General features: G+C 42.3%; 1 protein-coding gene across 4 annotated transcripts in view; it reads left to right on the top strand.

Moving 5' to 3' along the window:
- The window catches only part of LOC143767429 (uncharacterized), a 162,437-nt gene extending 159,929 nt beyond the window's left edge, over nucleotides 1-2,508 (top strand). For all 4 annotated transcript variants that reach the window (XM_077255763.1, XM_077255761.1, XM_077255762.1 and 1 more), the window contains one exon: nucleotides 882-2,508. In XM_077255763.1, coding sequence (XP_077111878.1) covers nucleotides 882-2,158 — 1,277 coding nt within the window. In that variant the 3' untranslated portion in view covers nucleotides 2,159-2,508. The remainder of the gene's footprint in view (nucleotides 1-881) is intronic.
- The last annotated feature ends 12,062 nt before the right edge of the window (nucleotides 2,509-14,570 follow it).

Here is a 14,570-nt window from a genome sequence, read left to right as displayed (position 1 = left end):
TTGGCAATTGCAGCAGCAGATTTTGAGGGTTTTCTTACCCAAGTGCATTTAGTGCTGCAGAACATTCCTCATAAGACCATTAATAACCTCACTGATAGCAAACAGAGCGTGTAAGTGCATTTTTACACAAGCCACTCATACTCGATACTGAAGATAGAGATGTTTTGAAAATTTTGTTTCCGTTTTTTTAATCATTTCTAAATTACTAACATGTTTTTCCATCCTGTGATTTCCATAACTTCACAACTTTTCCTTCTGGGTGTTACAATTTCAATATTAAGGATTGTCTGGCGTATTGTGGAAGGTCATCGCCACTGATCCCAAGATTTAACATTGCCTGCCAGGCTGACATCATGTCAACAGCACAGCAACCAATCAGTAAGCTGACTAGTGGCCACGCTGTCAATGTAATGTCAGTGCTGCAGCCAATGCCAGACATCAGGAGCAGTGTCAGAGACTCACCAGTGGACCCCAGGAAGGTGAGATTTTTTTTTAAAGCCAAATGTAGTGATTGGCATATTTTATTTGAAAGGCAACAACCCCTTCAATGGTATTGGTCAGTTACTCTGTCATGATTATGCTTACCAGCAAGGTTGTGCAAACTGTGGAAAGCCGATAATGGCCGAAACAGGCAGTGAATCCAAGGAATGTCTTGTAGTCAGGCATACAGGGACTCCCTAGGAAACAGGAATTAGTCGTTGACTGGCATTTTACAGGTTATGAAATTAAAAAATAACCTAGGTCATGCAGAGAAGTGAGGCAGCTGGACTTCTAAGCATTGGATGAGGCAGCAAGCAGTTCAGGAGCAACACAAGATTAATTTTTAGCAATGATTCAATGTCTATTGAAAAATAAATATACATTTTTAATTTTTTTGGCAGTTAACTGGACCGTGATCTCGGAGAAATACCAGATATTTTCAGATTTTAATGCAATTGATCCTAGTATCATACCTGAAACTTTTGAAGTGCATCCCATTACACCAGATACATCTCTACTCCTTGTGAAGAAAAAGAAATATAACAAAAGGGATGGTGAACATCCAAGAGCACATACAAAAAAGAAGCCATTATCTTGTTCGGAATGTGGGAAATGTTGTATATCAAAATCTGATCTTACTAAACATCAGAGAATTCACACAAGGGAGAAGCTATTTTCATGCTCAGAATGTGAAAAAAGTTTTTCTGACAAATCATGTCTTGCTCAGCATCAGAAAATTCACCCAAGGAAGAAGCCATTTTCATGTTCAGAATGTGGTAAATGTTTTAATCAGAAGAAAAATCTTGCTACACATCTGAGTGTTCACACAGGCAAGAAGCCATTTTCATGCTCGGAGTGTGGGAAATGTTGGGTAACGAAATCTGATCTAACTAAACATCAGAGATTTCACACAGGTGAGAAGCCATTTTCATGCTCGGAATGTGGGAAATGTTGGGTAACGAAATCTGATCTAACTAAGCATCAGAAAATTCACACAGGGGAGAAGCCATTTTCATGCTCGGAATGTGGGAAATGTTGGGTAACGAAATCTGACCTAACAACACATCAGAGAATTCACACAGGGGAGAAGCCATTTTCGTGCTCAGAATGTGGGAAATGTTGCATAACAAAATCTGACCTAACTAGACATCAGAGAATTCACACAGGGGAGAAGCCATTTTCATGTTCAGAATGTGGAAAATGTTATAAACAGAAAACAAATCTAGCTACACATTTGAAAACTCACACAGGAGAGAAGCCATTTTCATGCTCCGAATGTGGGAAACATTGCAGAACAAAGTCTGATCTAACAACACATCAGAGAATTCACACAGGGGAGAAGCCATTTTCATGCTCAGAATGTGGGAAATGTTGCATAACAAAATCTGACCTAACTAGACATCAGAGGATTCACACAGGGGAGAAACCATTTTCATGTTCAGAATGTAGGAAATGTTTTACACAAAAATCACATTTTGTTAGACATCAGAGAATTCACAAAGGTGAGAATCCATTTACATGTTTAGAATGTGGAAAGTATTATAAACGGAAAACAAATCTTGCTACACATTTGAAAACTTACACAGGGGAGAAGCCATTTTCATGTACAGTATGTAAAAATGCTTTCAACAAAAAAATAATTCTTACTAGACACCTGAGAAATCACACAGGGGAGTAGCCATTTTTATGATCAGAATAAGGGAAATGTTTATGAACACATCAAATCTAGTTACACACTGGTGAAGTCACGTAGGGGAGAAGTCATTTTCATTTTCAGAATGTGGGGAAAATTTTCTTACATGTTTATTTTTTTACTCAGGAAAATCACACGGGTAGGTAGACACTTTCTTTTTAATAATTTACTTTGCAAATTGTATGAGTAACAGTCAATGTAAATTCACATATCATCATACAAGAGAAATGGAAAACAATTTAAAACACTAAATGATGACTAATAAATGTAAGTAATTACCAATAAATATCTGTTATCAAAAAGCAAACGATGGAAATAAAGCATCTATAAACTGATTGGTGCACCTTATTAAATACACCCAACTATTATTACATTGGACATCATCTGGCCTTTAGTGTAGCAATTTGTGGTCACAAAAAATTTAAATGTAGGAATATTGGCCCATGCAGACTGGATGTCTTCTTGCAAGTGTGGCAAAAGATTGAATCTCTGTTAACTTCTTCCAATTCTAATTCACACATCAGTGATTTTGTTTGCAAAAAAATGTGCCACTTTTGGGTGTTTCCACTCTTTAGGCACAGCATGGACTCTCCAAACCAGACATGGCATCCGCTAATGATTCCAGCAAATTTTAAATTCAAAAGTCAAATGGCTCTTCTTCCCTTCCGAGTCCTGCCCTTCGTACAAACAGTAGTTTTCCTCCACATGTTGGGTATCTGCGTACTCAGGAGAAATTGCACAACAAATTGTATCGTACATTTCTCCTGTTCTCCGGGCCAATTTTTACAATTCTGACCACTGTCCCTTTATGAGGTTATAACTCTGGAACGCTTCAACGGATCCTGGTAATTCTGACACTGTTTTCTTGTGACATATTGTACTTCATGATAGTGGTAAAATTTCTTTGATATTACCTGCGCTTATTTGTGAAAAAAACGGAAATGTGGCGAAAATTTTGAAAATTTCACAATTTTCCAACTTTTAATTTTTATGCAATTAAATCACAGTGATATGTCACACAAAATACTTAATAAGTAACATTTCCCACATGTCTACTTTACATCAGCATAATTTTGGAACCAAAATTTTTTTTGGGTAGGGAGTTATAAGGGTTAAAAGTTGACCAGCAATTTCTCATTTTTACAACACCATTTTTTATTAGGGACCACATCTCATTTGAAGTCATTTTGAGGGGTCTATATGATAGAAAATACCCAAGTGTGACACCATTCTAAAAACCGCACCCCTCATGGTACTCAAAACCACATTCAAGAAGTTTATTAACCCTTCAGGTGTTTCACAGGAATTTTTGGAATGTTTAAATAAAAATGAACATTTAACTTTTTTTCACACAAAATTTACTTCAGCTCCAATTTGTTTTATTTTACCAAGGGTAACGGGAGAAAATGGACCCCAAACGATGTTGTACAATTTGTCCTGAGTGCGCAGATACCCCATATGTGGGGGTAAACCACTGTTTGGGCGCATGACAGAGCTTGGAAGCGAAGGAGCGCCATTTGACTTTTCAATGCAAAATTGACTGGAATTGAGATGGGACGCCATGTTGCGTTTGGAGAGCCCCTGATGTGCCTAAACATTGAAACCCCCCACAAGTGACACCATTTTGGAAAGTAGACCCCCTAAGGAACTTATCTAGAGGTGTGGTGAGCACTTTGACCCACCAAGTGCTTCACAGAAGTTTATAATGAAGAGCCGTAAAAATAAAACAAAACTTTTTTCCCACAAAAATTATTTTTTAGCCCCCAGTTTTGTATTTTCCCGAGGGTAACAGGAGAAATTGGACCCCAAAAGTTGTTGTCCAATTTGTCCTGAGTACGCTGATACCCCATATGTGGGGGGGAACCACCGTTTGTGCGCATGGGAGGGCTCGGAAGGGATGGAGCGCCATTTGGAATGCAGACTTCGATGGAATGGTCTGCAGGCGTCACATTGCGTTTGCAGAGCCCCTAATGTACCTAAACAGTAAAAAAAAAAACACAAGTGACACCATTTTGGAAAGTAGACCCCCTAAGGAACTCATCTAGATGTGTTGTGAGAGCTTTGAACCCCCAAGTGTTTCACTACAGTTTATAACGCAGAGACGTGCAAATAAAAAATATTTTTTTTTCCACAAAAATTATTTTTTAGCCCCCAGTTTTGTATTTTTCCAAGGGTAACAGGAGAAATTGGACCCTAAATATTGTTGTCCAATTTGTCCTGAGTACGCTGATACCTGATATGTGGGGGGGAACCACTGTTTGAGCGCATGGCAGAGCTCGGAAGGGAAGGAGCATAATTTGGAATGCAGACGTAGATGGATTGGTCTGCAGGCGTCACATTGCGTTTGCAGAGCCCCTATGTACCTAAACAGTAGAAACACCCACAAGTGACCTAATATTGGTAACTAGACCCCCCCAAGGAACTTATCTAGTTGTGTTGTGAGAACTTTGAACCCCCAAGTGTTTCACTACAGTTTATAACGCAGAGCCATGCAAATAAAAAATATTTTTCTTCCACAAAAATTATTTTTTAGCCCTTAGTTTTGTATTTTCCCAAGGGTAACAGGAGAAATTGGACCCCAAAAGTTGTTCTCCAATGTGTTCCGAGTACGCCGATACCCCAAATGTTGGGGTAAACCCCTGTTTGGGCGCACGGGAGAGCTCGGAAGGGAAGGAGCACTGTTTTACTTTTTCAACTCAGTATTGGCTGGAATTGAGATCGGAAGCCATGTCGCGTTTGGAGAGCCCCTGATGTGCCTAAACAGTGGAAACCCCCCAATTATAACTGAAACTCTAATCCAAACACACCCCTAACCCTAATCCAAACGGTAACCCTAACTACACCTCTAACCCAGAAACACCCCTAACCCTAATCCCAACCCTATTCCCAACCGTAAATGTAATCCTAACCCTAACTTTAGCCTCAACCCTAACCCTAACTTTAGCCCCAACCCTAACTGTAGCCTTAACCCTAGCCCCAACCCTAACCCTAGCCCTAACCCTAGCCCTAACACTAGCCCTAACCCTAATTGGAAAATGGAAATAAATACATTTTTTAAATTTTTTTATTTTTCGCTAACTAAGGGGGTGATGAAAGGGGGTTTGATTTACTTTTATAGTGGGTTTTTTAGCGGATTTTTATGATTGGCAGCCGTCACACACTGAAAGACGCTTTTTATTGCTAAAAGTATTTTTTGCGTTACCACATTTTGAGAGCTATAATTTTTCCATATTTGAGTCCACAAAGTCATGTGAGGTGTTGTTTTTTGCGGGACGAGTTGATGTTTTTATTGGTAACATGTTCGGGCACGGGAGATTTTTTTGATCGCTTTTTATTCCGATTTTTGTGAGGCAGAATGACCAAAAACCAGCTATTCATGAATTTCTTTTGGGGGAGGCGTTTATACCGTTCCGCGTTTGGTAAAATTGATAAAGCAGTTTTATTCTTTGGGTCAGTACGATTACAGCGATACCTCATTTATATCATTTTTTTTATGTTTTGGTGCTTTTATACGATATAAACTATTTTATAGAAAAAATAATTATTTTGGCATCGCTTTATTCTGAGGACTATAACTTTTTTATTTTTTCGCTGATTATGCTGTATGGCAGCTCGTTTTTTGCGGGACAAGATGACGTTTTCAGTGGTACCATGGATATTTATATCCATCTTTTTGATCGCGTGTTATTCCACTTTTTGTTTGGCGGTATGAGAATAAAGCGTTGTTTTTTGCCTCGGTTTTTGTTTTGTTTTTTACGGTGTTCACTGAAGGGGTTAACTAGTGATATAGTTTTATAGGTGGGGTCGTTACGGACGCGGCGATACTAAATATGTGTACTTTTATTGTTTGATTTTTTTTATTTAGATAAAGAAATGTATTTATGGGAATAATATTTATTTATTTTTTTCTTTATTTAGGAATTTTTTTTTTTTTTTACTTTTTTACTTTGTCCCAGGGGGGGACATCACAGATCGCCGATTTGACAGCTTGCACAGCAGTCTGTCAAATCGGCGATCTTACTTCCAGCAGTGCAGGTTGCAGCTTTCATCTGCAGCCTGCTCTGCACCCGGAAGTAATCCCTGCAGGACCCGGATGCAGCCCCGCGGCCATTTTGGATCCGGGGCCTGCAGGGATACGAGGTAAGAGACCCTCGCAGCAACGCGATCACATCGCGTTGCTCCGGGGGTCTCAGGGAAGCCCTCAGGGAGCCCCCTCCCTGCGCGATGCTTCCCTGTACCGCCGGCACACCGCGATCATGTTTGATCGCGGTGTGCCGGGGGTTAATGTGCCGGGGGCGGTACGTGACCGCTCCTGGCACATAGTGCCGGATGTCAGCTGCGATAGTCAGCTGACACCCGGCCGCGATCGGCCGCGCTCCCCCCGTGAGCGCGGCCGATCGGCTATGACGTACTATCCCGTCGAGGGTCAGATAGGCCCAGGTCACCTCGACAGGATAGTACGTCTAAGGTCACAGAGGGGTTAAACCTTCTTTCCTCCAGACGTAGAGGATGCCCCCTTGTCCCTATCTCAGGCCTATGATTAAAAAGATCATCAGAAAGGTCTTTGTACTGTCCCCTCATATATTTATACATTAAAATAAGATCACCCCTTAGTCTTCGTTTTTCCAAACTAAATAACCCCAAGTGTAATAATCTATCTTGGTATTGCAGACCCCCAGTCCTCTAATAACCTTGGTCGCTCTTCTCTGCACCCGCTCTAGTTCAGCTATGTCTTTCTTATACACAGGAGACCAGAACTCTGCACAGTATTCTAAGTGTGGTCAAACTAGTGACTTGTATAGAGGTAAAATTATGTTCTCCTCATGAGCATCTATGCCTCTTTTAAGGCATCCCATTATTTTATTTGCCTTTGTAGCAGCTGCATGACACTGGCCACTGAATGTGAGTTTGTCATCCACCCATACACCCAGGTCTTTTTCATTGACGTTTTTCCCAGAGTTTTAGAATTAAGCACATAGTTATACATCTTATTACTTCTACCCATGTGCATGACCTTACATTTATCCCCATTAAAGCTCATTTGCCATTTATCAGCCCAAGCTTCTAGTTTACATAAATCATCCTGTAATATAAAATTGTCCTCCCCTGTATTGATTACCCTGCAGAGTTTAGTGTCATCTGCAAATATTGAAATTCTACTCTGAATGCCCCCTACAAGGTCATTAATAAATATGTTAAAAAGAAGAGGGCCCAATACTGACCCCTGTGGTAACCCACTGCTAACCGCAACCCAGTCCGAGTGTGCTCCATTAATAACCACCCTTTGTTTCCTATCCCTGAGCCAGCTCTCAACCCACTTACACATATTTTCCCCTATCCCCATTATTCTCATTTTATGTGTCAACCTTTTGTGTGGCACCGTATCAAAAGCTTTTGAAAAGTCCATGTACACTACATCTACTGGGTTCCCTTGGTCCAGTCCAGAACTTACCTCTTCATAGAAGCTGATCAAATTAGTCTGACATGAACGGTCCCTAGTAAACCCGTGCTGATACTGGGTCATGAGGTTATTCCTCTTCAGATACTCCAGTATAGCATCCCTTAGAATGCCCTCCAGGATTTTACCCACAGTAGAGGTTAAGCTTGTTGAGGGAGGATCTAATTTGATCCTTCACGGTTAACTCAGTGATTTCCAAATTCGTTGCCGGCAACTGAAAATGACCAGACGGAGACGTGTGTCTCTGTTTGGGGGGGATCAAGCTGATCTCTCTGGCCCCCGTTTATTGTGTATGAGTTTTCATAGTCATAGAAATTATACTTCAACCAATCAGCATAAGAACACGCTCACAGTTCTTGGCCTATAAGAATACAGGAACAGTCTGTGCGTCAAAATCTTGTAGAACAATACACCCTCAGTCTCATGTTCTACCCAGGTTGCAACAATCAAGGTCTCATCACGGTCTCATAACAGCTGTAAACTTTAGCCTACTAACAAAATTTATATCAAAACAACAAAATGGAGTCGAAAAGCACAAAATGGAGATTCTTTCTTAATTTGTCCCTTCACATTCCCCCCTAGATAAATTTTGTTAATTAATGTCCAGCATCAGAGGTACTATCCCAAGCTATAAGCTCGAGGGGTACTGGTCTTCACATGACTGGTGCCATGTTACCAGCCATGGCTGTTGCGGCGTACCCGTCCCCCCTGTATACATATACAGAATTATATAGAATTGTATAGAATTTACGAATAACAATTATTGATAACAGTGGTGGGGATCTTTTGAAGATAGCCATGCGCTTGGCTTCAACATCTTCATCAGGTAACTTTGTGATATCGGTGTAGAGAAGAGCAGGGGTGGCAACGCTTTTGGTTTCATCATTAGTTGTCTTAGTGCAGAATTTCCTAATACATACAGAAATACACAAAAGAACAAGTTTTAGTATTACATGCATAACAAGGATAAAGGCAGCGATGTGTAACAAACTTTGCAAGATTCCAGCTATCCAGCCCCCAAATCCCTTAAACCAATTTGCTGGATTAAGAAAGGAGAAGGTGTCTGCCCACCAACTGTCCTTATTACGGTCATTGTCTTTATTATATTAATCTCTGAGTCTTTGAATATCTTCTAACTTTAACTTCATAGTGCTATTGGGATCTATATAATGACAGCAAGCGGGTCCAATAACCAGACACATACCCTGTGCTGCTGTTAAGTAATCCAGTACTACAGTGTATTGATTAGTAACTATGATAAGTTGGTTTTGGACAGCAACAGTAGTATTAAGTATATCCAATATATCCCAAATTTGATCATCTAGAAAATCTATGGCCCTAAGCAAATTATCCCACATTTGTGTAATCATAGGGTAAATCAAAATAGAACTGACAATTTTATTGGCTATACCCATCTGTACTACTAATCTTTCATGATATTGTACAGACTTATTATTCAAGGATGTTGGGGAATTTAGGCTGTACCATACGGTTACCAATATTATTATATGGAAATACGAAAAACCAAAACATGTCCCCTTATTTGCTACTAGTCTGTTTGACCAGCTGGCAGTGCGATGCGTGGATCCATGTCGGCCTTCCTTCCAGCTTTACTGACATAGGAGTGATACTGAGGACTTGGTAGGGACCGTCATACAATGGTTCTAGTCCGTGTTTTCTGACATGGCTTTTCACGACCACAAAACCACCAGACTTCAAGTTGTGACAAGTGTCGGTTTCTGCTGAATCTGGAAGGGAAGGAAAAAACTAAAACATGGGTGTTAGCAATATTTTTACTAAGCTGAATAACATATTGAACAGCACGGTCAGTTTCTTCTGATAACTACTGAGGCTGGAAATTTGCAACTGGGGGCCTAGCACCAAATAATATCTCATATGGGGACAGGCCATGTTTTGCCTTAGGGGTAGTGCAAATGTGGTACAGTACAATGGGTAGGAGCTCTGGCCATGGAGCCATAGTCTCCTGCATCATTTTGGTCAATTGTCCCTTCAGTGTGCCATTCAGCCTCTCAACTTTCCCACTGGATTGTGGATAGTATGGACGGCTACAGTGGATCCAAGCATTATCAGAACCTCCTGATACACATGAGAAGAAAAGGCCAGGCCTTGGTCACTTTCGGCGACTTCTGGAACACCATATCCACATATGACTTCCATCACCAGTTTCTTCGCTGTAGTCTTTGCAGTCATGTTGGTAACGGGGAATGTTTCAGGCCAACTGGAGAACATGTCGACAACCACCAGACAATATTCATACCTTCCAGACTTAGGCAACGTGATGTGGTCCACCTGGAGCCTTTGGAAAGGATAGTCGGGCTTAGCAAGGTGCTTCGGGGGTACACGTTGAAGTTGACCGGGATTGCAGGTCTGACACATATTACATGCAAGGTTGTGTGCTGTCAGGACTGGAGAAATACCTGGAGCCCAGTAGAATTTTTGTACCAGGGCTAGGGCCTGTTTTTTCCTCGATGTGTGGGCCCATGTGCCCACATGGCAATAGCAGGGTACATCCGCTTAGGGAGACACACAAGTTGGTCCTTTTTTCAGAGACCATTGTCCATACGTACCCATCAGCCTTCCACCGCTTCACTTCTTCCTTTGGGGACATTCTCTGCATCGTCATTAAGCGGTCTCGCGGGGTCCGACAGAAAACCTCAGTCTGGCGTGGATCATCAGCTTCCTGTAGCGTCAGTGTTTCTTGTAACTGTTTACGCTGAGAGCGTGTGGTCACCATAGCTGGTATAGTCAGGTCAATGGGTAGGAGAGCAGCAGCTTTTGCTTCCAAATCCGCAAAGGCGTTACCAACAGTCTGTGGACTGTTCCTAGGACCGTGCGCCTTAACTTTGATAATGGCCACCTGGGTAGGTAATTTGATTGAGTCCATGAGGGTTTTAACAGCTTCAGCATTCTTTACTGGAGTCCCGGCGGTAGTAATAAACCCTTGATTGGCCCATAGGGCTCCGAAATCATGAGCAATACCAAATGCATACTGTGAGTCCGTGTATATATTAGCCCGCCTGTCTTTGGCCAGAACACATGCAGTAGACAGAGCCTGAAGTTCTGCTTCTTGTGCTGACAGTGAGGGAGGGAGTGCAGCTCCGTGCACTACAGTATCTTCTGTAGTAACAGCGTATCCGGAGTGGAGTCTGCCAAAATCATCAGCATATCTTGAACCGTCTTTCAGAGCATTATAGAGAGATTGCATTATGCAGGATGCGTCCGGTATCCACTGACAACAATAAGTACATAGTCCAAGAAAAGCTGGAGTTCAGTCTCATCTTTTGGAAAAGGAAGGGAGCTGATGGCTATTTTTCTTTCTTTTGAGAGGTGTCTGACACCCTGAAGGAGACAGTGACCCAAAAATATCACTTGACCAAGGCAGAACTGAAGTTTCGAGGCCGAAACCTGACAGTTCAGATCTGCCAGATACTTGAGGAGGCTAACAGTGGCAACAATGGCTTCCTGCTCTGTTCGTACACACAACAAAAGATCAGCCACGTACTGAAACAGCGTGACATAGGGGTGATTTAACTGCCTGAGTAAAAGACTCTCGCCCATATTTTTTGCAAACTGATTGGGACTGTTTTGGGCCCCTTGTGGCATAACTGTCCACGTCAATTGCCGTCCCTGATAAGTGAATGCAAACAGAAACTGGCAATCTGGGTGTAATGGAATGCTGAAGAAGGCATTGGCAAGGTCGATGACTGTGAACCAAGCAGCATCCTGAGGTATCTGGGACAAAAGAGTATGTGGGTTAGGCACCGGAGTTTCCAGAACAGTAGCTGCATTAACTGCCCGTAGATCTTGTACCAGCCGGTACACAGGGGGTTGGCCGGGAGGGGGCTTTTCTTAAAGGGAAACAAGGGCGTGTTACATGGGGAAACACAGGGTATCAGGGCACCATTATCGAGTAATGTTTGTATTTGCTCCTTGAGGCACCGCTCCTGATCATGTTTCAAAGGGTATTGATAGACTTTGGGAAAAAGGGGCACCAGGTTTGAGAAACACTTTTACTGGTTCTACAGGCATTATTGAGGGTGGATCTGGGCCTATCAGGGCCATCATAACCGTAGAAAGGGCATGTAAGATACACATCTCATTATGTTCATCTGCATAGGGGTTATATAACGTGAGGACCATCTGACCATCATCTTGGAATTATATTCTGGAGCGGAACTGTGATAATAAATCTGCCCCCAGTAAATTTACCAGACATATAGGAGAGATTACGAACTGAGCAGTAACTTCAGGGAAAGGTCCCACAGGGATGGGTTTTGTAAGAGTATGTTTATTGGGCCTGCCATCTACTCCAATTAAAACAAGCTCTTGGTCTGAGAATTGAATAGGGATATCCGTAGGTACATCTGATGACCTGATTATAGAGTTGGCCGCCCCAGTGTCTACCATGAACTTAACAAGGGTGTCCCCAACAGGAAGCGTGACAGATGAGCATGCCCCAGGTTTGGTGAAGGACATTGTGATGGCAGACCCTGGTTGGCCACCCCTTCAGTATGGGCGATTATCAGGATTTTGAGGCTGTATGTAATTGGGGTATCCTCTGGGGTTCCCTGTATCCAGGTTGCGACTGGAAGGGGGAACTTGAGGGTAGCATCTGTCAGCAGGGGTGTGACAATCTCTCTGAAAGTGACCGGGCCGGCCACAGCGCCAACACTGCAAGCGAGAACTGGTGCTGCGGGGCTGGGGAGCGATACCTCCAGACATAGGGTTAAAAGAAGTATTTGAGTAGGGGACTGAATTCGTATAAGGTGGGAGGGCTGGAATTAGAGTTTGCTGCTGGGCAGGCCACTGATAAGGAACCAGCTGCGTGCTTGTACCTGGGGTGGGGGCTGGAATTGGAGCAGAGATTGCTGCAGCTACATTTTTAACCTTTGATTTCCCTGTTGATGCAGAACGTGCTAAATTCTTCTGAAAACTTTTAATTACTTTTAATGCATCGTCTGGAGTGGAAGTCTCAGTATCGGGTCTGACTGACATTATTGCCTCTTTCAATTCAGATTTAAGGCCGGACCTTAAAGCTACTACAAAAAGGTGTGTATGGGCTTTTTGTTACAATGAGACCCAGATCTTTAAATTCTACCATAAGACGCCCATAGAACTTCTCGGCAGACCCCCTGTCCCAAATTTTTGATTGTTTGCTTTCCCGACACATTAATCTCAGTCACTTTCTCAGTTCCTTCTGGTACCACAAAACATCCAGTTTTTTGTCATAGTAATAGACAACTTTCCCTTTTCAACGTAGCAAAAACAATCAGAATTCACATCCTCTGTTGATCCTCAATTTGCTATATATCAACCACTCAACTTGAAGCAGGTGCTTTAAACAAAACACAAATCTTCCAGCGCGTACCACACTAAGAAAATACAGAGAGAACGCAGCTATGTGCCCCCTCCTTACCAGAGACACAGAGATAAGAAAATTGCAGCATTCCTCAGCACAGAAAGGAGAAAGCAATAGCGCAGCTGTTTGACCCCTCCCATCTGGTATCTTAAAAATTTCACACAGAAACGGAATACAGCAGTTCTCAGACTTAATTATTTCTACAAAACCTTCATCACACAATTCACATACCAGAACACCTTAGGAAAAAACAATAATTGAGAATATTTTCCGTCCATTCCTGACAGATTTCTTTCCCCGTCTTTGAGCTAACAATATCAAATTCATCACACAAATTCAAAATCTTCTTCTTCCACGGAAACTGATTCTCCTTTAGAGCTAAATATCCTTACTTAGTCGTGCATAGTACTAGAGCGGCCGTATAGTCTATTCCACTAGGTTTACCTGTCCCCCGCTGGGACAACCCAAAATCGCGGTACTCAGCGAAAGGAGGAGGGCGTCTCAGACTTCCCTCCGGACACCTCTGGACATATATAAATATATAATTCCTGAGTTACGCATCCTACCCAATCTTCGATCACCTCACCGCGCCTGATTCTAACAGTGATCAGGAATTCAGGATATTTTGACTATAAAGAGAATTACATCACTGGTCAATCCGGGGTGTCCGTCCCTTATGAGGTATGGTTCGAGCACTGGGCTCCCAACGGAACTACACCTCTATATGATTCCACCCAAAAATCATCCCACCTTCGGGGACAAACCTCAGATCCTCTTTCCAGCAACAAACACAGGAAAACCACACCAAACGGTCAGTCTGGACAGTATAACTGCCAACTTACCGTGGTTGTTGTAGGGGATGATCAGTCCCAATGTTCCAGTGCTTGTGTCCGGTCCGAGGGTCCTTTGTCTTGTTGTCCTCCGGGGGGCAGATGCGTTCCTGCTTGGGGCCCCACGTTTCGGGCGCCAACTGTTGAGGGAGGATCTAAAGTGATCCTTCACGGTTAACTCAGTGATTTCCAAATTCGTTGCTGGCCACTGAAAATGACCAGACGGAGACGTGTGTCTCTGTTTGGGGGGGATCAAGCTGATCTCTCTGGCCCCCGTTTACTGTGTATGAGTTTTCATAGTCATAGAAATTATACTTCAACCAATCAGCATAAGAACACGCTCACAGTTCTTAGCTTATAAGAATACAGGAACAGTCTGTGCGTCAAAATCTTGTAGAACAATACACCCTCAGTCTCATGTTCTACCCAGGTTGCAACAATCAAGGTCTCATAACAGCTGTAAACTTTAGCCTACTAACAAAATTTATATCAAAACAACAAAATGGAGTCGAAAAGCACAAAATGGAGATTCTTTCTTAATTTGTCCCTTCACAAGCTTACTGGCCTATAATTACCGAGTTCAGTTTTTGTCCCCTTTTTGAATATTGGCACCACATTTGCTATACGCCAGTCCTGTGGTACAGACCCTGTTATTATGGACTCTTTAAAGATTAAAAATAATGGTCTATCAATGACGGTGTAACAACTCTGCTAGCATCACGGCATGGC

The sequence above is a fragment of the Ranitomeya variabilis genome, chromosome 4 (assembly GCF_051348905.1).
Source record: "Ranitomeya variabilis isolate aRanVar5 chromosome 4, aRanVar5.hap1, whole genome shotgun sequence".
In the NCBI taxonomy this organism is placed as follows: domain Eukaryota; kingdom Metazoa; phylum Chordata; class Amphibia; order Anura; family Dendrobatidae; genus Ranitomeya; species Ranitomeya variabilis.
This window is presented reverse-complemented; position numbering and strand designations above follow the sequence as displayed.